This window comes from Indicator indicator, chromosome 4 (genome assembly GCF_027791375.1).
Source record: "Indicator indicator isolate 239-I01 chromosome 4, UM_Iind_1.1, whole genome shotgun sequence".
NCBI classification, from domain to species: Eukaryota; Metazoa; Chordata; class Aves; order Piciformes; family Indicatoridae; genus Indicator; species Indicator indicator.
The window spans coordinates 44,703,441-44,731,286 of NC_072013.1; the positions used below are offsets into that span (position 1 = coordinate 44,703,441).

The following is a 27,846-nucleotide window of genomic DNA, read 5'->3' on the forward strand; positions in this document are numbered from 1 at the left end:
CTGTGCAGGTTTGCAATGCAGGCAAGGCCCTGTCTGCCAGAAGGAAGTTTCAGCACATACACCTGGGCTACACTCATGCAACGAGAGTGGAAAGGAAATAAAAATGAATGACTCAGGATGACAATTTTATATAATCCTTTCCACAACGGCCTTTGGCTCCCATGCAAATTAGGAAGCACCCATCTGACTGTGGTGCTCTTCCTCATACCAGAGAGCCCTCCTTAGAGCAGGTTGTGTGTCAGGAACCCCTTGGGAAGAGCAACATGGAAAAGCAAATGGGTGTCCCAGTACAACCTGGAACCATGGCCTTCTCCAGCAGTCTGAGCTGGGCTGGGTGCCAGCAGCACAGAAGTCCCCTGGCCAACACTCTTGGCAGAGCTCAGTCCTGCGTCAGCAGCTCTGCTGCACCCATCCCAGTCCAGGGGGTTATGGCCCAGAGGGGACGTGGCACTCTCACCCCTCAGGTGGTCACATAACAGTCTGAAATCTGGAGCTAAAACCAGTTGGGTGCTGTGACATCCTAGCAACAGATAATCATGTGCAGGTGAGGGTTTTATACTGATGTGATTCTGTTTGCCTGAATTACAGAGAGAAACACGCAGGAATAACTGAAGCAGACAACAGACATGTTCTCCACCACTCTGAACTGGACAAGGAGAGCTGCAGCTCCCACAGCAGGGAGGGGAGGTGGCCCCATGCTTGAATTTCAGGGGTGAAAGGCAGCAGCACATGTTCCCGGGCACGTGCTCCCTCTTCCCATGGAAATCCCGTTTGGAAAACCCAGAGGTGGCCGCAGTTCAAACCAGTGCCAGACTGGGTGATACAGGAGAGGGTGAGTGGGTGTGGGGCTGTGCTGCAAACCTCCTGCCTCTCCCAGCAAATCTCAGCAAGAGCTGGAACAAAAGATGCTAAGGAAGGTGGGTGGGGGGGTTCTGTCAGTCAGCCTCAAAACCCCTCTCTTAACACCTTTCTTGGGTGACAGAGGGGGAATCCCAGCCCCTCCAATCTGAGTGCTACAAAGGGTACAGGAAATAATACCTACGCCTGCTTCCAAAATTAGCTGCAGCACTTGGGCTGAGAGCTGCATGCTGCTTAGATGCCTTCCTGCTGCTGAAGTGAACCACCCAAACCCCCCACTAGTCTACTACTAGGTGTTAAACCCCCTTAGTCTCTAGGTGTTAAATGTTTCTATAAAAGTAAAGCAGGTGTATTCCCAGGTATCTCAGAACAATGAACCATTTCACAGACTAAGCAGAGTCATCTCACTTTTTTTTAATAAATACATTATCTCACATGTACCAAAATAATTATAAACAAAAAAAAATGTACAGTATTTACACATTATACAATTGCTAAAAAGTGTAGCAATTATGACACACATGGTGTGAAACACAGAGTTTCCAATGCCCACAGTTAACATTATTGCTACTTTCTCTTAATAGCCAGGTCACCAGTCCCTCAGTTTGACTTCTCAGCCTGGGATGCCCCACTGAGAGCTGATGAGGTCAAGTCAGTAAGGCCAGGGAGCACCACCAGCCCAACACAAAGTGACACAGCTCTCTGAGAAGATGGAGTGTTGGTATGAGCCTGCCTTGCTATGAAAGGACACATGCTCCTTGTAGTACTTAATGCCACAAGATACCTCTCTGTAACTAGCAGGCTGGATGTGTAGTCTGTTACCTTCGTATGGTTGAGAAGATTAGCTATGTGGCTCTTATCAGCTGCTGTGAATAATCACAGATCTCTACTGTTACACATCCCACTTCTGTATTTAAACACAGGCCAGAACCTGGAACCATCCTGTTACAATTCCGTGCTCCTCATTGGGCAGTGTCGTATTTCCCTCCTGTTCCTTCCCTCTGCATTGTGACTTTGAAAATGAAGAGTCAGTCCTTTTCCTATACATATGTACACAGTCACTTCACAGAAAGCTCTGCTTTAAAATGCCACCTGTCGTCCTCCAATAAGGCAGTCATCATACATAAGCTGTACGGAAAAAGAAAAAAACAACAAAAAAAAGCTGTTAATGGCAAACTCATATCCACTCTGGGATGACTGCCAAATTCTGCATGCCCTGACTTCACCAGTGTGTAAGATTCCTACACCAAAATTGTTATGTCTGCCATTTTAACAGCACTGGGAATATTAAGAAAACAAATTCTGGGGAGGAGAAAACCACCCACGAACTTGAATTTCATCTCACGAGGTTCTGTAGGTGTCAACAACAGGATGGTGTTCAGAGAACCATGTTCAGTAAAGTTAACTTATGTTTTTGGTTTATTTTTACATTTTATTTCTTAAACTTATTCTGTTTATCTGCTTGCCCCAAATGCTGCTGCTTTGCTGATGGCTGACAGCATAACATCACTGTATGGGCTATGGGCACCCATCGGTTTTAGAGGTAAGGGGTTACTGGAGCATGGCATCAGAGTGGCACCAACAAGAAGTATGGTTAAGGATAAGGGTAAGATTAAGGTTATGGTTAAGGATATGGTTAAGGGCAGGATTTCCCCTTACTCTTGAAAAAGTACAAACAGCTGCTTACTTCATCCTCTGTGAACTCAGGCTCCGATTCACTGCTGTCCTCATCCTCACTTTCTGGCAACATCTGTAGGTCAGCTGTGGTCAGCTGCTTCAGCTGTTCCTGTATGGTGGAGTTGTCTCTTCCCCATGTGAGCTGATAGGGGGAGTAGCCCTGGTAGGTCACTTTGTTGACATCTGCCCCGTGTTTCACCAGGAGGGAGACCAGGTCCGAGTTCTGCAGGTCGACAGCCAAATGCAGTGCTGTTCTGCCATTGCATGGCTCCTGCATGGGAAGCACACAAGGGTTGGTGTGTTAGGAGAGGCAGAGCCGGTGCCAGATCTATTGACTGATACATGAATACACAGCCCTGCTCAGTTCACTTGGCAGTATACATTACATACCTGAGCATTTACATCTGCTCCCAAGGACAGCAAGTATTCCACAATAGCCAGGTATCCTTGAATAGATGCCAAATGGAGACATGTATGTCCTGCAAAACACAAATAATGAAAAAATCTGAGTCAGTCTACCTATCATTCAGTTCAAGCCAAGATGACAGGACAGCATGATATCTAAGTTTGCAATTCATTCATGGCAAAGGGTGTTTTCCAGAAGAGCTTTCCAGCTGCCAGCAAGTATGAATAATAGGGTTGGATTTTGGGGGGGGGGGGGGAAATTAAGAAGCTTTATTCCAGTGTTTGACTGCAACTTAACATAAAAAAAAAACAGAGCACTGCAAAAGCACTCATTCAAAACCCATAATTCAAAGCAGTTAAGAGCTAATAGCCAGCAGTAAGGAGGCCTACAAGACATTGAAGTCAGGCACTGCTGTGTCTTGAACGAACAGAACCATCTTTCTCCAACTTTCCAGAGATCTTTTGAGCTCTACAGGACATCAGCCCTACCCTCAGCACAGCACATTGACACTGGTGTAGAGCGGTGTGCCCATACCATTGTAATTGGCTGCCTGCAGGACAGCGAGGAGGTGGTGCGGCTGGCAGTACTGTGTGAGGACACTGACGCTCCTGAGGGAGCCCTGCTGGCAGGCAATGTGCAGGGGGGTATTTCCTCGGAAGTCCCTGATTTCCAGGTCACATCCAGCCTTCAGAAGGTGCTCGGCAATTTCAGGCTGATCAGTGATCACCGCCAGGTGAAGAGGAGTCTGCAGGCAACAGAGAAAACACAAACCTGTAAGTTACACTTAGCAGCAACCTCTGGACAAAACAGATCCTTCGACCAGTTGATGATTTGTGTCCCTGATTAAAAACACACCCCCTGAAACTCAGTTCTTTATGCTTCCCAACATACTGTAGAATTGCCCTTCAGTCTGGAAGCTATGAACTTAGGGTTCTTAGGATACCAAACAGTCAATCCATAGGAAGGGTATTATTAACACCCCAATAAAGAGGGATGCAACCCATTGCATCACATTTGAAAAATGCAGGCATTAAATGCCACTCTTGGGGGAGAGGAAGCATTCTACCAACACTGGCTGGAGACAGCTGGGGACTTGCCCAAATGCAGGTTTTGATTTAATTGGTTCCATCCAATTAAGAGAAAAAAAAAAAGGAAAAAAAAAGAAGAAAGGACTTTTTGGAGGATAATTCCCGGGAGGGCTCCTGTGGGGGTGATGGGGGCTGATTCATATTTGGGGCTGCCGAAGTGAAACTACCTGGCTGAGGTTGTTCTGGAAGTTCAGGAAAGCACAGTCCCCGCCCGTCTGCCGAATCACCTCCAGGCTCAGGGCTTTTTCCTCGTGAATAATCGCCAAATGGAGAAAACTGCAGGAAATAAATAAGTAAGTAGGTAAGTACGTAAGTAAGTAAGAACGACCCAGGTTCAAATCACCAAATCCCACGTCAAAAGTGCTCACTGGGCGGCCTGGGGCACGCTGATGGCGGGTGTCGCAAGCCGGGGCTTTCAGCGGCCGGGGCTTTCCGCCGCCGCGGAGCCGCCTCTTCCTGGCGCCCCTCCAGGGACTTTCCGCCCTCCCCTCCCTTCCCTCCCTCCCTGGCCGCCGCGGCGCGGCCCAGCCCGGCGCCTCCCCGCCGGCGGTACATCCTGTCCTGTCCTCACCGAGCCATGTTCCCCCACCGTATCCCTGTGCCCCCCATCCCGCCCCGTCCCGTCCCCCCAGTAACTTACGTGTCCCCGTCCTCTGTCAGCTGCTGTGCCCAGGCGGGCGGCTCGCGGGGCTGCAAGCGTATGTCCTCCAGATCCTTCACCAGCTGTCGGTACTCCTCCTCTTTCATAGAGTCCAAGCCGCTGTCGTGGCGATCGTCCAGCGGCAGCCCGCCCTGGCGCTCTTTCTTGGGTTGCTCGTAGCCCTCCATAACCGGCGGCTCGACGAGGCGACGGGCACTGATCATGGCAGCGAAGCTCCGGCTTGCAGCGAGTGAACAGCGGCGGTGGCGGCGCTTCGCATATACACCCCGGCGAGGGGGATTTCTGCGGGGGAGGAGCTGCTGAGGACGGGAATTTCCAGCCACTCAAAGCCCGATAGACGGGTCTGGTCCTGCTCGGCGCCGCCGGCGGTAGCAGGGAGGGCGGAGCGGCTCGGCCTGACCCGGCCCCTTCTCTCTCCCCTCCCCTCCTCAGTCCGGGGAGGGAGGGAAGGGAAGAGATCGGCACGGGAGGGGACTTGGCGTTCTTCCACGTCAGGGGGAAGTACTCACCTCCCCGGCGTCCCCGCCGGTACTTCCCTGCTGCGCCCCGGGCGGCTGCCCCTTGCCGGCTTTCCCGGGGGGTTTCCCTGCCTTGCCCGGTCGTGGGGCCGCCAGAGCCCCTTCTGCGGCAGGGCAGCGGGTGTGCAAACCACCGCGGGGTCCCATTGCCCGCTGCGGGGTCCCATTGCCCGCTGCGGGGTCTTGCATACCATAAGGGTCTGCACCAGGGTCCCCTCGCAGGGGACACATGCTGGGCACTGCCGGCCTTGATTGGACTCTGCAGCCTACCCTGGCTTTGCCGTGAGATGTCTTGGGCCAGAGGGCTAGTCTGTAGGCATGCAAGGTGGTGGTCATCACATTCGAAGAAGCTCCACCACCCATGAGGTGCAGAGGTACAACAGCTCTCTAGGCAACGGCAGATCCCTGACCCTGCAAGCATAATTTTGAGGGCTGGTGAGAGGGACTCCCTTAGGAGTGGTTAACCAGTGCTCGTCTGACGAGCAGGAACAGGCTTTGTAGCCAACCGAGGGTAGCGAGGTCATGATAAAAGTTCAGAGAACCAAACAGCACCCAGGGCAATGGTGAGGCTGCACACTGCATGCTTGCCCCGCTGTTACTTGGAGAGGGGCATTGCTTTTTGGAGAGATCCAGGTAGTATTGCAGGTGGCATTGCACTGTCACAGTACCTGCAAGCATGCAGCTGCTGCCTCACAATTTAGAGGCTTTCTGTCTCTGCTTTGGAAGTTTCCCCTCTATTTCAATGCAGTGGGATCAGGAATAAACAAGAGAACTCTGTGCTACTCCTGTACAACCAGTGCTGGTCCAGAACTAAACAGGCCCCTTTCAAAAGGCACAATATCCACAGTGGAACAAACCTTTTTAAGAAGAAATTACATTTTTTTGAACGTTTTCTATGGTCACATTCCTAATGATTCTTCTCTGCTCCTTTTTTTTTTTCTGCTGTTGTGCCGTCTGTGGGTAATGAAAACCAGATAAATGCAGGCTCACACATGGATAAAGGCATTGTCTGCAGGGCTGACAACACTGAATTTTTCCCTGGTGAATTTTTGGTTCTACTTCTCAGATGTGGGGGATTCCCATGAAGAATTTTTCTTCTCTTGCAACTATTGCTGGCCTCGCTGAGTAACAGTGTCTGCACTTTTTTCCCCCCCCTTTTGTCATTTTCCCATGGGATGGCATCCCTTTGAACAGGAACTTATGAGAAAATCCAAAGATGAAAGGAGGAGCCAGAGGAGAGGGCGAATGCCTGGATTTCTGTGAGCAGATGTTCCTGATTTTCAGCCCAGCTGTGCCATTCCTGGACTTTTTTTTTTTTTTTTTTTTTTTTTTTTTTCATTATGCAGCACTTAACCTGGGACAACCCGGTGGTGCTTTTGGGCAGGCTTAGAAAAAAAGTCATACAACTCTTTCTTTTACAGGTTAGTGGTTGTCAAAGTTCCCCAAGCTTCACTAAACGGTTCCCCCTTTTTAATGTAAATTGGCAGGGGGAAATCTAATTAAGAAATGAATCTCCTCCTATCTGCCTCCCTGCAACGGGGAGGATGGGAATTGGAGAGCCAGCTCCTGCTCTGACTAGCAGGGGAATCAAGTTCATCCAGGAGCCTCCTGCCTCCGGTTGGGGCTTTGCTAGAAGCAAATAGAAATTCAGCTTTAAAACTTCCTGTCCTTGCCGCGATGGCTGGGAACTGAGTTAGCAAAGCGAGTTCTTTGTCTCCTAGAAGTGACCTCCAGCTGCTCTCCCAGGCAAACGGGAAGCTATTTTTAGTGAGCATTTGCCATCAGAAACCTCTTTTCAGAGGCATGCGAGGTGCCTTTACTCTGTGTGTGTTTTAACTCGGCGGTACTGCAGCAAGTTGTAGGTGGTGGAAAGGAGATGGAAAATGTTTTCTGGATGGAAAGTCATGCTGAGACCAGCCTACTTCCTGCCCCAGGGAGATGCCCTCCCACAGCTGCTCTGCAGCCTGGCCCCAGGTGTCACAGGGGGTCCTAGGCATGGGCCGCCCCTGGGTTTTAGGCAATCAAAAGCACGGGTTGGGAAGGGATTCAGCCGTAAACCTGGATCCACATGCAAAGTAGCAGCCAGCCACAGATGCAGGGGTAAGTGGAACCCTCTGTTACGTTAAAATAAATAAAGCCACTCTGTTCACTGTAACTCCTCGCAGCTAACAAGGTGGTTGTGCAATATTTGCCAAAAGGGGCAGCATATAGAAGATTTCTCAGGTGGTGATGAAGGTCACTGATGCTGCTTTTATGCTACTGCGGTAATGCCTTAAAAAAACAACAACCAAACAACAACAAAATAACACACACATTCCAGCAGTTTTTCTATACAGTTATCTACATAGTCTGCAAAAGAATAGAAAGAAACAAACCCAGCTCAGGTGTGGCTGTTCTGGAAGTGTCAGACATGCTCCTGAGTGATGGAGCAGCTATCCCTAGCCAGGGACAGGGGTTAGCCCTGCTACACGAGGAGCAAAACTATGAACTTTGCAGTCATCTGTGCCTGACTGAACCCTCTTTGTCTTCTTATGTATCCTAGTTTAATAGCTCTGCTATGCCTGCATTAATTTCACAGGAGTGCTTTTAATGCTTATCAGTTTGAGAGGAAATTAAGATTATCTTCATTTTTAATTTGAGGTTATGTTAGAAGTCTCTGCTGTGTGGTCAAGTGGCCACTTCAAGACCAAGAGACTACCTCAAAGTCACTTTGACAATGTAAAAGGTTGCAACCACAAGAGGTGGTTTTACACCTGATACCCAAGGGCTAGATTTTGCAAAAGCCTCTTCCACCCTGGGTGCCCTGAGCACTCCATTGGCTGGGCTGTGGGGCTGCAGGGATGAGTTGTTTGTTTTTATTCTGCTTGCAAAAAGCAGCTGGCAGGGCTCCGAGAAGCAGCCTTGCGTGCCTGAATACTGAAAAGGGGCAGTAGAGTTTTAATCAGTTTTTAAAGTACATGAAAGATTCTCGTGCTGCTGCCTCCAGCAAACACATTAAACTGTAATTTCCTGATTGCCACACTAATCATGAGAACCGTCTAGTTCTGTTGCTGTGGTGCTGTTGATTTACCAGAGTCTGTCCCTCAACTTCATCCTTTTGTGATTGGTGCTGCAGATACCTATTAACTGTTTCCTCCCATTTAATCTCGAGGACTATGCAAGTAAATGTACCAGGAAAGGAAGCTCACAACATCCAGCAGGATCTTGGCCCAGGTTGTTAAAACCAAAAGCAAAGCAAACTGGTTAAGTAAACCTGCTGTCTGCATGTGTATGCACACGTGTGGATACTCCTTTGGAACAGGACACTGATTTATTGCTCCAAAACTTTGCTAGTGCAGTGGAAGCCAGGAAACACTGAATGTGTCATTCTGATAACATTTTGCAATTAAAATCCATATATCTCAGGCTCCCATCTGCTGTAGAGATAAGGACCAGGCAGCTCCAAACAATTAGTCAAGTGGTAAAGAAGGAAAGCATGTTTTCCTCCTGCTTTCGAATAATATATGACTGTTACTAACCCAATTTTTAATTTTTTTTTTAATGGCCAAATGAGTAAAATATAAGTTAAGTAAAGTCCATTTTTTTTGAGCTGGGGTGAGACTTTCAAAATCTACCTGGATGCATTCCTGTGCAGACTACCCTAGGTGATCCTGCTTTGGCAGGGGGGGGTTGGACTCGATGATCTCTGGAGGTCCTTTTCAACCTCTAATGTTCTATGATTCTATGATCGATGTGCTCTGTGACCTCCTCAAACTTTTTCATCAGAGGCTATTATGGGACAGCCAGATATTCCAAAAAAGCACTCTGCAGGATGCAGTAGGAAGGATTTTTCCACCTTATTGGAGCTAATATAATATCCAAGCAAACAGTGTTGGGGGTAGTTTTTGGCACTTAAAGCTAAGGTCCAAATGAGGACATTTAAAATCCTACCAGTGTCCCACAGGTACAGAAATGGAATGAACTAGGATGTTCTGGCCTGAGTCTAATGGACCTAGATTTCTGGCTGGCTTACTCTAGTCTCTGTTTTTATTTTTAGACTGCAGTTTATTTTTGGCACTTCTTAAACTGATGTATTGCATCCTGGAGAAGATCTGCATGCATTTCTCTGCATGAACTCTGGGCTGTTTATATGTCAATTGGCTGCATTTCTGGGGATCCTTAGAGATGAGAAGGACTGTATCAGTTTAAACTGCTTTTATTGTTATGCCTTGAGGGTAAATGTAGGTCAAATAACTTGAAATCAACTGCCACTTGGAAAAAAGATTTTCTCTGGTGTCATTCCCAATTTCTCACACAGAAGTTCTGTTAAAGCATGTTGCTTGCAAAGCTTTAAGCTCGTGCTTGCTGCCTGATGCAGCAAAGCTTGCTGCCACACGTACTTCCTACAGGAGAGGTTTGGAAGGGGGGCAGTCAGGCAGAGGCAGGTCTCCCCTCAGCAGTTTGAAGTACCTTTCTTCCCAATCAGTGCAGCTCTGGTTGCAGACAGACTGTGGAAGCACCTGATAGGGAAAATATGAACTGGGAGCACACTAATAATTAAAAAGGGACTTTCCCCCCTGGCAGGCAGCTGTGACATTTGGTAACATTGCAGTCTCTGGTTCTTCCCAGCAAGCAGGAATATTGCAGAGGTGGAGGGAACAGCGCAGTGGGACCATGCAGAAAACTGAGCCAGTGAGAATTGGAAATGGAGAGCTCTGCCTGGCAGAGGGCTACTGTGGGCAGACAGTGGGACTGTGCCAAGGAGGGAGCTGCTTTCCTCTCTGCTTGGATTGTGGATCCAGAAGATCAAAACTAGATCTGGAGACAAGTTTCCCTGTGGTACTAGATGATGTTTTTAGCAAACCTGAGATGAGAGATGCTGAGCTATCTGAGCAGGAGGCTGTGCAAAGGCGGGGAGAACCCTCTGCCTCAGTGCATAATTTGTTCTGAGCCTCCCCCTCCTCCTGTGCCACCCTTGTGCCTAAATCTGGAGGGCGCAAATCGTGCCGAATAAACATCCAAACCAGCGTGCTGCTGGGCTGTGAGCAGTCAGAGCCTGCCGCCGCAGGCAGGCACACGACAAACCTGAATTAGAAGCTGAGCTGCCTGTGGGCCCAGGGGTTTCCCTGGGGACGGATGTGGCAAACACAGGGGCTAATGCACTCGGTGCTGTGGCTGTGGCTGAGCTAGCAGGGGAGCTGCCAGGGGAGGAAGCAGGAAATACTAGACAGTGCTAAGAGCATAACCCTGAGAGAAAAAATACCCCAAACCTGACAGAAGATGAACTTTGGGCTGGGTGCTGTCGGAAAAAGCCTTGGAACTGCCAGCCTTGGGACTGCCAGCCTTGGGACTAGTCTAGAGGTCAGTTCCTCCTGTGCACACCCTCTTTGGAGGAAGGCAAGCTCTCTGCCCCTCCTGGTGAAAGTCCTTTGGATCCGCCAAAGCCCAGCAGACCACATGTCTCTGGGAGGGATAACCTTGGATCTGCCACCCACAAACTGCCCGAGACTGGCCACCAGCCTCAGCAGCAGCTGCTGCTCACACGGTGCTAATGTGGGCTTGACTTTAAGTATCTCAGTGCAAAATGCCCATTAGGGTGCTCCAGGGCTCTGGTGGGGAAGCTGCTGAGATTTTATCCTCAGTTTTATTTGGGGTGGTTGAGAGCTGTGCTCAGAGCTGTCACACTGGCTGTGCCAGTAGTGAAGGTGCACAGCATTGCCAAAGGCCAGTTGTACCATGTCCTGTACTATATTAATGGCCATTGATGAGAGTGGGGGTTCAGCATCTGGGCTAGTTCAGTTACTCTCTGCAGGAGAGTAAGCTGGGAGAAGAGCTCCAAGGGACAGCAATGAGCTGCATTTATAAGGGTGTTAGGTGAGCTCTGATTTACAGATGGAGAGAGGCTAGAGGCAGGCTCAGGGCTGTTAAGTGCAAATTCTTCCAACCTCCAAACATCCCATGCTCTGTGTGCTCTGGGTATCGCCTGCACTCCAAAGATGCAGGTTCTCCAGATAGGTTCTAATAAAATCCTCATTTCCTTGCACAGCTCATTCCCTCATATTCCCATTTGTTTCCATGCAGCTGAGTGCTTACTCTAATAGGCACAACCTTTGCCAGGGTGGGTGATGGCTGGCAGTGAGCTTGGAGCCACTACCACTTAAGGGAGTCAGGGGACAAACAGTGCTGCCCTGCAGGGCTTCTTCACCTCTGCCTTCCAGCCCAGTGCTGAGAGGGTGACTGTTCCTGCTGGTCCTGTGGTATCACAGAAGCACAGAATGTTATGGGTTGGAAGGGACCTCAAAAGACATCTACCTGAGCTGCATGTACTAAAGGGGAACTGGAGGCAGCTGTGTGTTTCTCAGAGGGTGACAGGGCTGGTGATTCACTGCTGGAGCCACACTGGGGAGGAAGAGGGAGCAGATGGAGACATCACACAGGTTTTCCAGCTTGGACAGAGTTTAAATTTATCTCTCCCCAAGGCTGCATCCATTCCTGGGATGATTTCCCATTTAGCAGATGCCTTTTAGGGCTCTGATTTCTTCGGATTTCGTGGGCGTTGTTTACTAACTTATGGCTGTGGTGTTCCCCAGACAGAAATATCTCTCCCGGATAGGCTCCTGCCTTTCTGGGGCAGGCAGCTTGTGCACAGGCAGTCAAGTTCAGTTCTTCTGTGAACTTCCTGTCCTGTGCATGTCCTGTGGTGACGTCTGGAGGGCCTGCACACGGCATAGTCCTGAGGTCACAGGGTTCCAGCCTTCCCTAGATGTGTCCAGGAACCCTAGAAAAATGGGCAAAAGGTAAGCCTCGAGTTCTTCCCACAACACATTTCTGAGGAAGGAAAATTTTAGCTTTCTTGGGAAAACCCTGACCTCTGGCAACACAGATTTAGGGCCACGTCTTTTTAGGGCCATGTCTTGGGTTTATGCTTGAGACAGGAAGATACACAGAAGGTCTGAAACACATTTATGGGAAAGGCAGGGAGGGAAGTGGGATGGGTGGGGGAGATTTTCCCCAGAGCACTGCAGAGAAGCTGTATCAGTCCCTCTTTGAAACAAATGTTTGACACATGCTGTTTCATTTTTCTTCTGCCTGCATCCACAAACATGAACCCTTTTCTTGGCTACATCCTTTGCCTCCCAAAGCCTAGCATCACACTATGGCCATTGCAGCTACTTTCTGTATCCTCGCCAACTGACAGTTCTTTGCCCCTGCAGACCTGGGCAATAGAAGACATCACAGTCACAGTATACAAGAGCCTACAGAAACCAAACCCCTTGCAGGACTCAGCTGGCTGTGTCTCATGCTCTATGTACATACAGCACCATCCTGTCCATCACATTGTATTACCAAATCACAAGATGTTAGGGGTTGGAAGGGACCTCCAGAGACCATCGAGTCCAACCCCTCTGCCAGAGCAGGACCATAGCATCTAGCACAGGTCACACAGGAACACATCCAGATGGGTCTTGAAAGTCTCCAGAAAAGGAGACTCCACAACCTCTCTGGGGAACCTGTTCCAGTGCTCTGTGACCCTCACCTTAAAGAAGTTCTTCCTCATGTTGAGCTGGAACTTCCTGTGTTGAAGTTTATATCCATTATCCCTTGTCCTATCACAGGGTGCAACTGAGCAGAGCCTGTCCCCTCCCTCTTGACACCCAGCCCTCAGATATTTATAAACATTGATTAAATCCCCTCTCAGTCTTCTCTTCTCCAGATTAAACAGCCCCAGGGCTCTCAGCCTCTCCTCACAGGGCAGTGCTCCAGTCCCTTCATCATCCTGGTAGCTCTCTGTTGGACTCTCTCCAGCAGATCCTTGTCCCTCTTGAACTGGGGAGCCCAAAACTGGATGCAGTATTCCAGGTGAGGTCTCACCAGGGCAGAGTAGAGGGGGAGGAGAACTTCCCTTGCTCTGCTGGACACACTCCTCTTAATGCACCCCAGGATCCCATTGGCCTTATTCACATCTTTCCTTTGAAGGACAGCCCTCACTCACTAACATTGTCTACTGTTCCTGTCATGTGGTGTAACTCAGTGTGTCTGTCTGTCCCACTGACATGTCTGTGCTCTGACCTCTTGCCTGGGACAGCCCCTGGCACTGCTTGGCAAAGCTATGTGGCGTGCAGTCCTGCACTTCTGAAAGATGTCTGGGAGGTGTGTGAGCAATCAGATAGTGAGTAGTGAACAGCAGAAGGGTCTCTCTGGATTGTGTGCATAAAATGCCCTTTCCCATCCTTCCTAGTGCATAGCATCAAGTTTCTGTCACCTCTAGGTCATCTAGGCTGTGTGACCATGGGGAACGCTGAGCCCTCTTGCAAAGAGCTGAGCAACAGCTCCCTGCTCTCTGGGCTGGAGGTGCAGTCCTCCCCTGCTCCCCTTTTGGCTGGGAACTGCCTGCAGGTCTCTGTGACTCCTTCCATATGTCAGCTGATCTCAAATGACAACATAGAGCAGAATGAAAACCAAGCCAGGACATCCAGTTTCAGGTACAGCATGACTGTGAGACCTTGTCACTCCTGTATCCCTTAGTGCCTTCAGCTGCCTCATCTAGAGGTCTTTGATAAATATTACTTTAACGCTACTGATTCTGTGGAGCACAAGAGCGGTCCAGGGAGACCTGGAGGAAGCTCTTGATCACAAGGAAGCAGGAATGGGTACACTCTTGCTGCTGGAGCACTGGTCTGCTCATCTGGGCTTTTCCAGACAGCTCCAGGTGGGAAAACTTTAACTTTGGCTCTGAGCTTTCTACATTGGCATGCTGCTGTGCAGGCAGAACCTTACCTGTGTCCCTTTGAATGGGTTGAGGGACACCTATGGGGAAATTCCCAGAGCTTGATCATCACATGAGCCCTCCCATGTAGGCAGGCACTTCTCTGGGGCTGGGGCTCAGGCTGGGTTTGGGGGAGTGGGGCAGCAGGGCTGAGCCCCTCTGTGGAGGAGAAGGAGGCAAAAGAGGAGCCTAAGTGGGGACTTTGCTCATGTGCTCTAGAGGGTGGAGGAGGAAATATCTCAGTTTATGTGGGCTGTTGCACTGCTGCCCTCTGTGCACCCACTTAAGCAGAGTTTGGAAAAACCCCACTTCAGCTTAGTTTAGCTCAGAGGTTTTTAATGTTGTTGGGGTGAGCTCCTGTCAGAAATCATCCCACATGCGACCAAGAATGCATTAGCAGAGGCAGGAACCGTTCCCAAGTGGTCCTTTTCCTAAGGACCATCCACAGGGACCCGAATGCACTGTGTTACAGGAAAAATAGAGGGAGGTAGATTGTGCAGATAAAAGCCTGTCCTCAGGAGCCCAGCTGCACACCAGTTTCAGCTGCATCATCAAAGTGAGTCATTCAATAAAGACAATTAGCTGAAGAAATATCACTAAACAGTAATAATTATCCGAATGTCCTAGCATTGACCATTTAGATGACTAAATCCACACAATCAATTGTGTTAGTGAATGCTAATTCAAATGTAATAACCTTCTGGTTGATTTGATTTTGTATAAATAATTCACCTGCAGTCCTGTAACAGGATGAGGCTGCGGAGCAGCCAGGTGCTTGGGCACCTGCCTGCCTTGTGGCCCTCACATGTATTGTCCCTGGGCTGTCAACAGCACATACAATGTCCACTAGTCAGGCTGAGGAGCAGAAGAATGCTGAGATGATGTCTAAAGGCCCTTTATCTGGGCAGACAGAAGCTCTCATGGGCTTTGGAGGCACTCGTGCCTGCACAGAAGTAGCTTCTCTCAGGAGAAGCTACATTTTCCTTTCTGCCTCCTAGTCTCATTGAGGTCTGATTGCAAAAGACCTAGCAGCATTCCAGTACTTGAAGGGAGCCTACAAGAAGGCTGCATAGGGGCCATTTACAAAGGCATGCTGTGACAGGACAAGGGGCAATGGTTTAAAATTAGAAAGGAGGAGATTTTGATTGGTTGTTTGGAACATGTTCTGTACCATGAGGGTGGTGGAACACTGGAACAGGTTGCCCAGGGAGGGGTTGAGGCTCCATCCCTGGAGACAGTCAAGGTCAGTCTTGACAAGGCAGCCTAATCTAGTGGAGGATGTCTTGCTCACTGCAGGGAGGTTGGACTAGATGACCTTTGGAGGTCCCTTCCAACCCAAACCATTCTATGATACAGTTCTATGATTCTATGACTGAGCAAAATCATACAAACACCAGCAATCCACACTGTCTGCCAGAGGATAAAAGAGCACGGAGGGAAGTCATGCTTAAAAATGACAATTACAGTGTCAACCAAAACCAAATCACAATCTGTAACTCATGCTGGAAACAGACCCTTTTGTGCAGTCTCTTCCTCTCTTCCTGTGTTCTCATCACTGTGGTACCTCTGGTCTACTCTGAAGTGGTTTATTCTCTGCCTGGACTTTGATACATGGTCCATTTTGCTATGTATGGATGCTGTTTAGTTGTGTTTGAACACTGGCATTGCACCTGAAACCATAGTACCTGGGTATTTAGAAATTATAGGGCATTATAGATCCAGTGGGATTCAGCTTTGTGCTAGAATTGCCCTCAATCTTCCCACTAAGGTGCAGTGAGTTACTCCATCCCTGCTGCCAACAGACCTGCTCTTTTTAGTTAATATCTGGGGGTGCACAGAAGACATGAATTCAAGAAGACTTTGGTTGGTTTTTTTGTTTGTTTTGGTTTAATCAGTATTTCAAGAAAGGAATCAGCAAAAAATATCAAGAAGTCAGCCTGCCCTGAAAGCTGATGTCTGCCATGGTATTCTCACATCTCTGTAGAAGTTGTCATTGCCCTGAAAACTGATGTCTGCCATGGTGTTCTCACATCTCTGTAGAAGTTGTCATTGCCCTGAAAACTGATGTCTGCCATGGTATTCTCACATCTCTGCAGAAATTGTCATGTCTGGCCCTCCTCGTGCTCTGCAGACACAGGAAGGAATGAGTGGATCTGGTGTAGGGACTGGTGATGCACTTGCACAACATGGGGTGCCAGGGATGGTGAAAACCCAGTGCCTCTGAGGTCAGCAGCTGTCAGGCTGTGCTCACACCCCTCCTTCCACTGCCCCATCCATTGAACCATGTTGTTACCTTCAGGTGAAAACCAGCACAGGCATCAGCAAGGCAAGTTTTTCCTGCTGCCTGCTCTCACTAGGACACAGAAGGGTTTTCTAAATGGAGCTCATAGGCAGTGCATCACCTTCACATGCCACAGCAGGACCAGCTCACAGCAGGACCAGTCCCACTTGCACTCAGCATTCACAGCAGGTCCAGCAATGGGGGGGCCAGAGCTGCCCCAGGGAGTTGGGAACATTTGCCTTCAGCTGAGGGAGCTTGAGCATGCTGTGAGTAGCACATGGGGATAGTAGAAGCAGCCCTTATGCCACAAGGACAGGGCTTCTCTGGCTGTCTGCTAGCATTAACATTCATTTGCTCTCTGAGGCAGACTGGGTTTATTTTTTTCAGGTCATTCTATGTAAGATAATCATATTGGAGTCGAATTCTTCTACCTAATCAAATGAAACTTCATGCAGTTAGTTTGTCGTTAGCATTTACTATGAACGTGATTGTGAGGGTTTAGTTTCTCACATGGTAAATAGGAAGGCATTTAGATAATTACAGCTGTCTAGTGTCTTTCCACTGCTAATCGCTTTTACTGCCTGGTTCATTTCCAGACCAGCAAGTGCAACTCTGGCACACAGTTGTGCAGGGAAACTGCCCCTGTGGTTACTCTGCTGTATCCCTGATGTGATGCTTTGTAGGTGTGAAATCAGTTCCCAGCTCTAACCTAAGTTTCATATGAAATTCAGAAAATCATAGCCTTGCTGTGATCCAGCTTTCCTACTTAACTACACTGTGCCAGGTCATGTAGTCCAGCACTTTCCCTGACACTGACCAACAAAATACACCTGGGAAAGAAAAAAATCTAAGCAGATAAATATGTAATAGTCCTGTTCTTGAACAGCACATCCAGCTTTCAGAGCTTTGGGGGCTTCCCATCCACATGATCTAGTGTGAGGTGTCCCTGCCCATGGCAGGGGGGTTGGAACTAGATGATCCTTGTGGTCCCTTCCAACCCTGATTGATTCTATGATTCTATGTGTTTAGCAGCTGCTTGTGGATTTAGCTGCAGTGAGTTTATCTAATCTTCACATCTTTGGTCTCCACAATATCATGCAGCAACAAGATTTAATTACACATGGGCTGCAAAGAAAACTCCATCAAAATGTCTGGTGTGTGTTTTGAAACTACTAGGTGGTATTTTAACTGAGAGAAAGGAATACTTCTGTTGTGTGAAACAAGGAATGGGATTTGTTCTTCACCTGTTTAGGGCACCTGTGATATGACTGAGCTGTCATCACCCTCTGCTGTCTTCTTTACAAGCTTCACCTAGTCCTGCTTCTATAACCTGGTTAGCTTTTTCTCATGTGTTCTTTCCATATCTGGTCACCTTTTACACAATCTATTTTCCCCTGGCTATCTCTGATACAGGGTGCAAACTGTATTTGAGAAGGATTTATAGAAAGGTAAAATTATGTTTTCTGCCTTTTCCCCCCTCTGTTTATTCCTGTTAATTCTGAGCGTTCTGTTGTTTTTCTCACCATGGAGCACAGATCTCAAATATCCACCATGGCTTTAAGTTTTGTTTCCTGATAAAAACAGTTCATTTAAAGCCCATGCCATGTATAAATAGATTTTTCCTCTCAGGTGCTGCATGCTGTATTTGTTAATGTGGAATTTAATGCAAAATCTGACTTACTGCTCTGCTACTTCCCATTACAAATTTTTTCTGTGCTTCGCAGCAGTAGTTTAATATTTTCTAAATAATTCTGAATCAGATGCAGCCTTTGCTGCTTTACTCTTCACTCTCTTTACTAGATCATTTATGGATCTGGTAAAGAAATGGGTTGTTTACTCTAAAGACAAAATCAGCAGGGGGAAATAAGTCTGTTATACAAGCACACAGGAGTATGTTACCATGATGATGACAATGATAATTCTCATGAATTCTTGTGTCGTTGCTCTACCCTTTGATAGCTATCTTGTTAGCAACAAACAATTCAGTAGCTGGCTGGAACAGCACTGTCTTTTTAGGAGCTAAATGGGTCAAGGGTTTCCTGCCAGCAAGGAAGATTATCATACTGGTAAAATTAAGAGAACCAGGGAGAAGCTGTTTCTAGCTAATAATTAAATTAAAATTAAGAGCCATGCCCACTGGTTTGAGAAAGAGGAGCAGAAACTTTAGCATTCCTTCCAGCAGTTGCTCCTCTGTTTATTAGGCCTTTTTAAAAAAATATTAATTCCAATTCTAATTTTTAATTATCAATTCTCCTTCTCTTCTCCTTCTCCTAATTTTCACTACTTCCTCCTCGTCCTTTCCCGCTTGCTTCTGTCGCGTTTTGTGCGGCACTCCCGCGCCCCGCTCCCCGCGCTGTGCCGGTGCGGGAGGACCAGGAAGGGGAGCGGGAAGGGTGCCCCCGGCCGCAGCCCGCAGCTGGCCCCGCCGGTCTCCCTGCGCCGCGGCGGCAGGCGGCGGGCGTGCTGAGGGCGGTGCGGGGCTTCCCTCTAGCGGTGCCTCAGCCTGGAAGGTGAAGCACTCCCGCCGAGAGCCTGGCGCAGCTTTGCGGGAGAGGTTCTTCACCTCCACTCTGCCCTAGTGAGAACACACCTAGAAAACTGTGTTCAGTTTTGGGCTCCTCAGTTCAAGAGAGACAGGGACCTGCTGGAGAGAATCCAACAGAGAGCCGCGAGGATGATTAGGTGGCTTGAGCATCTCCTCTATGAAGAGAGTCTGAGACCTGGGGCTGTTTAGTCTTGAGAAGACTGAGAGGGGATCTAATCAAGGTTCTTAATTAGTTTTTACTTAGGCAAAGCACGAGCACGGGAAACAACGGAGGAATGACTGGCATCCAGCTCTAGAAAGGATGCAGTTGTGGGACTTGGGCAGAATTCGGATGCTTTGGTTCAGAGCTGTGATGATGAGAACTACCTCTCAGCAGCTAACTCCAGCCTGAGGTCCAGGGATGCCACAATTTCATGTGGCAAAGGACTCCATCTGCTGAGATCCTGGTGCTTCAGCCCCCCCATACAACTCCAAGGTTCTCCAGGATCCTCATCAGTCCAGCACCCTGCAGAGCCTTGCTGAAGCGGGCTTGGTACACTGCAGGCAACTGGTGCTTTCTTTGGGAACAACCTCTGCTCTTTTTTTTCACCAGGTCAGTGGTTAATGCACAGGGAACCTGAGCTGCATCTCTTCCTCCTGCTATGTGTTGGAAGTGCCCAGGCCAGCAGATCTGCCACACCTTGCCTTTGACATGGTGCTGCTTCGTGTAGACTCTTCAAAATTTTTGTTATTGCAGAAAAAAAAAAAAGAGTAGCTGGGGGAAAATTTACACAGAAAAGGTATTGTCAGCTCCAGTCCCTGCTCATGGCTACCTAGTGGTTGTTTCATGGGAAAGACAAGCTGTTGCTGGAGCATGGCCCAAAGGTCTGGATACCCCTCTCTTAGGTAAGCACTCCTTCACTGTCTTCCACAACCTCTTGAGCATGCTGAATATTTAAAAGAGGTCAAAAGTGAATGAATGGAAAACCTAATCTATTAAATCCATTAAATAATACAAAGGCACTACTCACTAACTGCCTGAGCCCAACACTTGTGGTTGTTGAGAGGATCTTCCTATACATTTCCCCAAGCACCTTTTTTTGGCCACTGTAGGAGATAAAATACTAGGCTAGATGGGCTTTAAGCAAGTAGACAGGGTATTTTTAACACAAATATAAAATTTAAAATATAAAATACATTTATATTTATAAAGCTACACAGCTCTTTCTGTGCTGCCTTCTTGGTAATGTGTTACAAAAATCACACACACACACCCCCCCCCCCCTTTTTTTTTTTTCCTTTTTCCCCTGAATGAGTCTTTGGCAGTTGTTTTAGTTCCATCAGAAAGCAAAACCAAAACAAAACAAAAAAACCCAACCAGGTAATAAAGTAATGAAAATTAAAATATGAGCATTGCAAAGTTAAACAGTTAGAGGGAAAAATGTCAAAATAAGGTTTGTAATCTTAGAATTGTAACTGCTTGAAAATTCCCCATCTGATGCCCTCCTGTGTCTACTAGAAGACAGACTTGCTTTACACAGTGATACTCTATGTTTAACACAGGGTCCCTCCCTTGTTCAGATGGCGGAGTGGATGGTGACTAGAGTCAAAGGATGACCACAGGGTGAAGGAGAAGGCAGCCTGCAGCCCTACCTGCTCTTCCTGCCTGCAGGACCTTGTGGGCAGGGAAGGGAGCTGCTGGTGAGTCCCAGGATGGCTGCTGAATGCTGAGACCTTGACTCTGAGATGTGCCAGTGCCATGCTGGATGTCATGAGTGAAACCACGTTTTTCAGCAGAGGGCAGAGATGTGCTCCTCCTTTCTGGGTGTTAACTGAGGGCACCTGGTGCTTACTTGTAGAAATGTTTGTCCCCAACACATCTGTGCATGGCTGACAGCTCCACCTATTACCTAGTGGATCTCGACCCAGTTGTAAATGACTTTTTCACAGGAAACAGGATTATCTCACACTATGGATATAGATATAGAATATGTACAAAATATACAACATTTACATGTATTTACAATTTATAAACATCTCAAGAACCCCCCTGGGCAAAACCAGGGGGTTACCAACAGCTTCCCCTTCCCTGCTTTCTTGCCCCCCCTTTACAAGGTAAAGGAGAGAGAAGAGCACAGAGTAGCTTGTTAGTACTTAGCCACACCAAGAACACAGCCAAGGTCAGCAACAGCCAAGCAAAAGCAACCAGCCAGTATCTACTAGAGTGAAGAAGCTGAAAAGAGTTTATACAACTAACTTTAGGTTAGTGATCAGACCAATGAGATTATTTAGACCTCATCATTATTTTCCTTTTCCATCTAATGGTAATTTATTTACATTCTACCACTTTTCTACTCAATCTGTGGAAAATTTTCCTAGGCCTCAGCCTAAAACTGCCACACAACCCACATTTTTTAAGTGGCCAACATTTGGTGACCTGAGGAAGAAGAACATTTTGACCTTATATTCCTAGAGTCATTGTCACATGAAAGGTGCTTTATTATTAAGAGCAAACAACCAACCAACCACAACAAAAACCCACCCCAAAACCTTAACAACAAAACCCTAACCAGTTTCATGAGTTATTAAAGGATGACTGAGAGCTAAGAAGAAGAGTGTATTTTTCTAATGTGACACTGTAGTTGTGCCTTGCCTGAAAAGGAAAGGAAAAAAAAAAAAAAAAGTCACAGTGAAAAAACCCACCTGCAACTCGCCCTGAAAATTGCCTCCCGACAGTTAATGAACATATTGCTTCCCCCTGTGATGAAGTTAAAATGTAATTAGGGTGATGTTGCTTTGGAAAAGTTCATTGATGATGTGGTGGGGAGAGGGAGGCAAGACTGCAGAGGTGAAATGTGCTGGGAATTAGTGTGAGGTGCTATGCACTCACAGCAATCTTTTGCATGTCCTGGCAGTTTGTCATGAAAGTGTCTGTGGAAGGAGGTGATGCTTTTGACTGTGATAGGTGGAGTGAAAACTTGTGATATACAGGAAGGCTGCTGCCTGGAGCATAGGGTCTAAACTTAATGTAAGCATACAATTAAGAGGAGGGAAGTGTGTGTGTGTAACTAGTGGCACTGTTTATCTGTGTGGGAAGCATGAGAGAATTTCCCCTTGAAGTGAGAGGAGAAATTTCTAAAATAAAATCCTCTAACAGATCGTCTGATCAGATTTTGTTACTTCTGAACATGTCTAGAGCTTACAGTAGAGACTGCAGCAAAGAGAGTGAAGGTTTTTTCTCTTAATTTTTATTGTCCATTCTTATAATTAAAAGCCCTGGAAACTGTAATTTAGCAGCAATGGGATGGGAAGGGAAGGGATGGGGAGAGGAAGGGATGGGGAGGGGAAGGGAAGGGATGGGGAGGGGAAGGGAGGATGGGAGGGGAGGGAGGGAGGGGAGGGATGGGGAGGGGAAGGGAAGGGAAGGGATGGGGAGGGGAAGGGGAGGGGAAGGAAGGGAAGGGATGGGGAGGGGAAGGGATGGGGAGGGGAAGGGAAGGGATGGAGAGAGGAGGGAAGGGGAGGGGAGGGGAGAGGAGGGGAGGGGAGGGGAGAGGAGGGGAGGGGAGGGAAGGAGAGGGGAGGGAAGGGGAGGGGAGGGGAGGGGAGGGGAGGGAAGGGGAGGGGAGAGGAGGGGAGGGGAGGGAAGGGGAGGGGAGGGAAGGGGAGGGGAGAAGAGAAGGGAAGGGAGGAAAAAGAAAAGAAAAGAGAAAAGAAAAGAAAAGAAAAGAAAAGAAAAGAAAAGAAAAGAAAAGAAAAGAAAAGAAAAGAAAAGAAAAGAAAAGAAAAGAAAAAAGAAAAGAAAAAAGAAAAGAAAAAAGAGAAAAGAAAAAAGAAAAGAGAAGGGAGAAGGGAAAAGAGAAGAGAAAAGAGAAAAGGAAACAACAGCTTGCACAAAGTCCTCAAAGAAAACAAAAAACCCTATAGGTGTTGACACATTCTATCATCAGGTTTAGAAGGTAAGTACAAGAAAAGAAAAAAGAAAAGAAAAGAAAAAAGAAAAGAAAAAAGAGAAAAGAAAAAAGAAAAGAGAAAGGAGAAGGGAAAAGAGAAGAGAAAAGAGAAAAGGAAACAACAGCTTGCACAAAGTCCTCAAAGAAAACAAAAAACCCTATAGGTGTTGACACATTCTATCATCAGGTTTAGAAGGTAAGTACAAGAAAAACGATTGTTATCAGGTGTGAATTAACATATAGTGTGTGTGCTCACAACTGGTGACAGATATAACATATGCATTAATAAAACTCCAAATGAAAGGTATGGCTGTCATTAGGGATGCTACTTGGAGAAATGCTATTGATTCCAGAAACTGCATTTAACTTGATGGCTTCTACTGTAATTAACACAATGGTTTGTACCAGCATAGATCTCTTAACAGTATTATCCAAGGTGACAAATTATGAAATTAAATGTTCATTTAAGATGCAATTCAAATTTTCTCAAGGTTTTCTGGAGTCAATGGGTCTCAGTTAATTTCCTTAGAGCTAACAGACCTGCTTGATTTTTTTTCCTTAATTCTGCCAATTAAGTTACTCCTGATTTACATCAATGCTGCAATGAAGGCAAGGTATACAAAGGAAACATTCATAGGTTGTGATGAGTTCTTGACAGCTCCTATTGCATGTATTTTGCAAGCTTGAAAGGTATTTTCTTTGTAATGGAAGTGAATAGAACGTGCACATATAATAACAATAATTCACTTTCCTTGTGTTTACCTATTTACCTTGTCATACATCTGCTAGATGCAGGGTCTGGTTCTCTTCTCTTTTACACCTGTTTTGCCCAAGGGCTCTTTATTTTGATGGAGTTACTCCTGATTTAGACCTGTGTATATGAATCTGTTATCTGAGAGAGGTAAATTAATGCTTTTAATCAAGACCACTCTTCTGCCTAACCATCAACATCAAAGCCTAGACATGCTATTAGTTATTGAGAAAGGAAGCACAGTGTGAGTAAGCAGCCCTTAGCTATCTCTGTCTCCCCATTACCAGAATTTTAGCACCATTACCTCAAAACCATGAATACTTTTATCCTCACAGTCACTTGGAAAGGCTACACACCCCCATTTTACAGACCAAAGCCACAAAAGGATGCAGAATTTAGGCAGAAATGAGGCACCTAAATCCAAATCTAATCCTTCAGACCACTGAGTGCAGCTGCTATCCAAAGTCTCCCCACTTTGAAGGTGCATCTCTTAGAGATATTAAAGTCCCAAATGCCTGAGTATTTCTTTCTGCCCATACCTTGAAGAACCTTGGTCTTGTCAGAGCGTGGCCTCAGCAGGACTTTCCTCACTGCAGGATGAATCTGCCACCATGCATTTGGAGAGTGCTGAAATCCTCAGCCAGGTTTCACGTTTAACACTGGTGGAATCTCTTTATTTTCTTTTATTTTTTTTCTTATAATTTCTTTTCTCAGACACAAAGAGCTCAGGCAGCCTTTTCTCTGATCTTATACCCAGTAGCTGAATGAATAGATCAGTCATATGGGAAGTAGTGAGATAGCAGCCAAGCCTCTCTTTGGGAGGATTCAGATCTGTCTATGCATGCTTCTAGTTAACTGTCCAAGCCTAAAATGTCAGAATTCCTAATTTGCTGAGATCCACTAATCTCACTGAGGCCTGATGAAGAAGCTGCAGTGTACTGTCTCTGCATCTCATCATATCAGGTGGAATCAGGCCTCTGCTCTTGTTTCCTCAGAGATGTGTAAGAATTGTGGGATTTCATGCTAGATTCCTTGTGATTTAGGCAAAATATTCCTGTAGGCAGCCCTGCTGTGACGTACTGTATAGAACAACTGTTAGATAAAGAACTAAGCCATTCCTGGTGCAGGGACTGGAACAGATAGCTAGCTCTATCTGGACTTCTGCAAGGCCTTTGACACAGTCCCTCACAACATACTTCTCTCTAAATTGAAGAGATATGGATTTGACAGGTGGATTGTTTGGTGGATAAGGAATTGGTTGGATGGTCACATCCAGAGGGTAGTGGTCGACGGTCTCTTCTCACAGGTAATTAGTGATAGAACAAGAGGGAATGGCCTCAAGCTATGACTGGGAGGGTTTAGACTGGACATTAGGGGAAAAAAATTCACAGCAAGAGTGGTCAGGCATTGGAATGTGCTGCCCGGGGAGGTGGTTGAGTCACCAACCCTGGATGGTTTGGATGTGGTGCTTGGGGATATGGTTTAGGGGTGAACCTTCTAGAGTAGGGTTATCAGTTGGACTTGGCGATCCTCAGGGTCTTTTCCAACCTGAATATGTCTGTTACTCTGTGATTCTGTGATGGCTCAATGTCCAAATGGAGACAGGTAACAAGGGGTGTCCCCCAGGAGTCTGTCCCTGGTCCTGTCCCTGCCGCTGCCCCGCCCGGCCCGGCCGCGGCGGAGCTGTCCCTCCCCGTGGTGCTGAAACGCTTCATAATGCCGGCGCCGCAGGGGAGGCTAATCGCGGCCCGGTCCCTGCACTAATCACTGCTGCTCTCCAGCAGAGACGAGTTAAGTACTCGGGACGTGAGGAGCAAGGGCCAATTAATTTTTTTTTTACTTTTTTTTTTAGTTTTTAAATAGAGGGTCCCCACGCATAGCCTGCAGTCCCTCTTTATTTGTTGGCTGATTATAGCTGTAATTGCTTCGTTATTTATCCTTGGAGCAGCTTCCCGCATCTTGAGGATAACGGCGTCAGGAGGCTTCATGAAGAATACTAATCACTTAAACCTGTAACTTTAAATTTCAGGTTTTAAGGGCAAATGGAGAAATTAATTAAAATAGGAGCTTTGAGCCAGGGTAGGTGGTTAAATGTGCTGTGACAATATACGTGCTGGGCTGCTGACCTGGATGATATTCCTTACCGATGGCAATGGCAGAACAGAAAACAGGGGAACAAACTCATAAGCAGTTAAGCTATAGAATTGTTGTAAAGAAACAGTTTGGAAACATCCATCAAAACAAGCACCATGTTCTAACAGTGTTGTAATGTGAACTGATGAAAAAATTTGTGATAATTACTCCCAAAAGAGAAATAATTCTTAATGCTTAAAAGCTAAACTCTGGTTTTAGTTCTGCACATGTGATTTGTCAGAGAAAAGGACTAACGAAAAAAAATATAATTGATAATAACAAATATAATAATAAGTTTCCATTAATGCCTATAAATGCATCTTCATTAATCACATAATGACTAATAGAAATATTCAGAAAGTAGCTAAGAGAGATTTTTCTAAAACCAAACGGCTAAGAAATATAATCCTACTGTACCTCAGTAATTGTTAAAGGAAGGACCCATTATCTTAATTATATTTCTGGAGCAAACATTATTTCAACGTGATAAAAGATGACATGACACTAAAGGTAAAGCTACAGCAGATGTTACATGAGTAACAAGCCAATATGCCCACATTCTGGTAATTTCTCCCCCCACCCCCACACCCCTCCTACCCCCAGACATGTTCTCATTAATCAGTGATTAATAGGATTTGAGTATAGTAAATGATGTTGATCTATTGTCTGTCTTTGTCCCCCACCATAGAGAGAGCAATTTGTCAGCTCAGCTTTTGTGTGACTATTTAATAGCAAAGAGGGGGAGAGCAAAGACGCTAATCTTCTAATTGGCATCTATAGAGAAAGGTCTGAGAACGCTGCCTGCCTGGCAGTAGCTTATGTGCAATTCCTATGGCTGTGAGGCTGAGGCAGGCAGACAGTTGCACAACCCCTGGGGTGCCCATGGAAAAAGGCCTGCGTGTATCTATCACCCAATTGCCTGTTGTCCAAAGGGGGGCTGGAAAGCAAGGGGGCCCATAGAGCAAGGTGCAATTACTAACTCTTCACAGTCTGTTATGTTTCAGCCTGTTACATGTCAAGGGAGTACTTCTTGACTGGTGTGACTTTAATAAAGACACAAAGCTTCCTCCTTCCCAGGGCAGAGAGAAGAATGAGGCAAGAGAGGAACGAGGGGTGGTGAAGGAGACCAGAACCGTCCTCTTACTGAGAGAATCAAAATCAATGGAGGGAACATAAAGTGCCCAAACACTTTTCCAGAGATGTCAGGTGAACAATGGCCCTGTACTGGTGCCACTTCTAATTTAACTCTTCTCCTTAGGTGCTAAGGTTACCTAATAAAATGATTGTCTCTCCCAAAGGACAAAATAGTCCAAATTCAACAAAGCATGTAAGCTGCTGCTTAAAAGCAGGTGTGAGGACAAGTGCTTTGCCTTTTCCCTGGGTGTCTATCTTATGTCCTTCAAAATGTCCAAATCAGGACTTGCTTTTTGGGTGCAGCTGAGGAATGGATCTCATTCCTGGCACAACTACATCTCAGCAAAATGCAGCTTTGTTTCACTTAATGATTTCTTGAAAGGTGAATGTAGCTGAAAAGTTCCTCCTTCATTTTAATCATCTCAGCTGGTCTGACAATGCAATTACTTAAGGCAATGCAGTAACTCTCTGGAAATATTTTTTTTGAGGACCTATGTCAGTTTGTTTGTTTTTTTTTTTTTAACTGCTGCAATACAGGGCACATTTGTGTAAGTAGTTTTATCAACCCAATGGATGGAACCAGTAGAATGCCTCAAAGAAGGGTAGGACTATCTTAAAGCAGCTTTGCCACTTGGAAACTGTGCTGTGGACCTGAGCATAAAGTTGTCTCTACCTGTGTAACTCTTCAGTGGATATAAACACAGAAAATCTTTACTGTCTCTGTTTTAATGCTAATGCATATGAGCCTGATTTAATGGAAAATGATGATAGATAAAGAGATGCTGCACTTGAGAAAGAATAAAACCACAGGCAGAACTGAATCTGATGTAAAACTGGAGAAGAGTATAGGGAAAGGACTTGACAGTCCTGAGGTTAAAAAAATGGCTTTCAGGGGTGTGTATTTAAAGTTTTCAGCATTTACTGCTGCAATTCACAATCACATCCCTGTTCAAAGGCACCAGAATGCCCTGCTCTGCTGTATGGACCAGTGCTTTGGCACGTACAGCAGCTGTTGTGGTGCTTGGACTCTGCAGTGAAAACACTGACAGGATTTGAAGGGCAGGTGTGAGTCTGGGCAGGAACAAAGCAAGTGGGAAAGTGGGGTGAAGTGGCCAC

At 46.7% G+C, this 27,846-nt stretch overlaps 1 protein-coding gene across 1 annotated transcript; it reads right to left on the minus strand.

The window, feature by feature from the left end:
* Nucleotides 1-1,266: 1,266 nt before the first annotated feature.
* Nucleotides 1,267-4,969, minus strand: NFKBIA (NFKB inhibitor alpha). Its single transcript, XM_054400175.1, has 6 exons — nt 4,670-4,969; nt 4,197-4,305; nt 3,476-3,686; nt 2,926-3,014; nt 2,546-2,806; nt 1,267-1,986 (listed from the first exon to the last, which is right to left on the minus strand). The coding sequence occupies exons 1-6, from the start codon at nt 4,891-4,893 to the stop codon at nt 1,939-1,941; spliced, it is 942 nt and encodes a 313-aa protein (XP_054256150.1). The 5' UTR covers nt 4,894-4,969; the 3' UTR covers nt 1,267-1,938.
* Between the last annotated feature and the right edge of the window lie 22,877 nt (nt 4,970-27,846).

Excerpts from the sequence above, each read along its gene's own strand:
- NFKBIA (XM_054400175.1), bottom strand. The coding sequence starts at position 4,893 with ATGATCAGTGCCCGTCGCCTCGTCGAGCCGCCGGTTATGGAGGGCTAC. Across the intron at positions 3,687-4,196 it reads TCCAGAACAACCTCAGCCAG|ACTCCTCTTCACCTGGCGGT; the intron begins GTAGTTTCACTT and ends TGTTGCCTGCAG. Across the intron at positions 2,807-2,925 it reads GAGCAGATGTAAATGCTCAG|GAGCCATGCAATGGCAGAAC; the intron begins GTATGTAATGTA and ends CTTCCCATGCAG.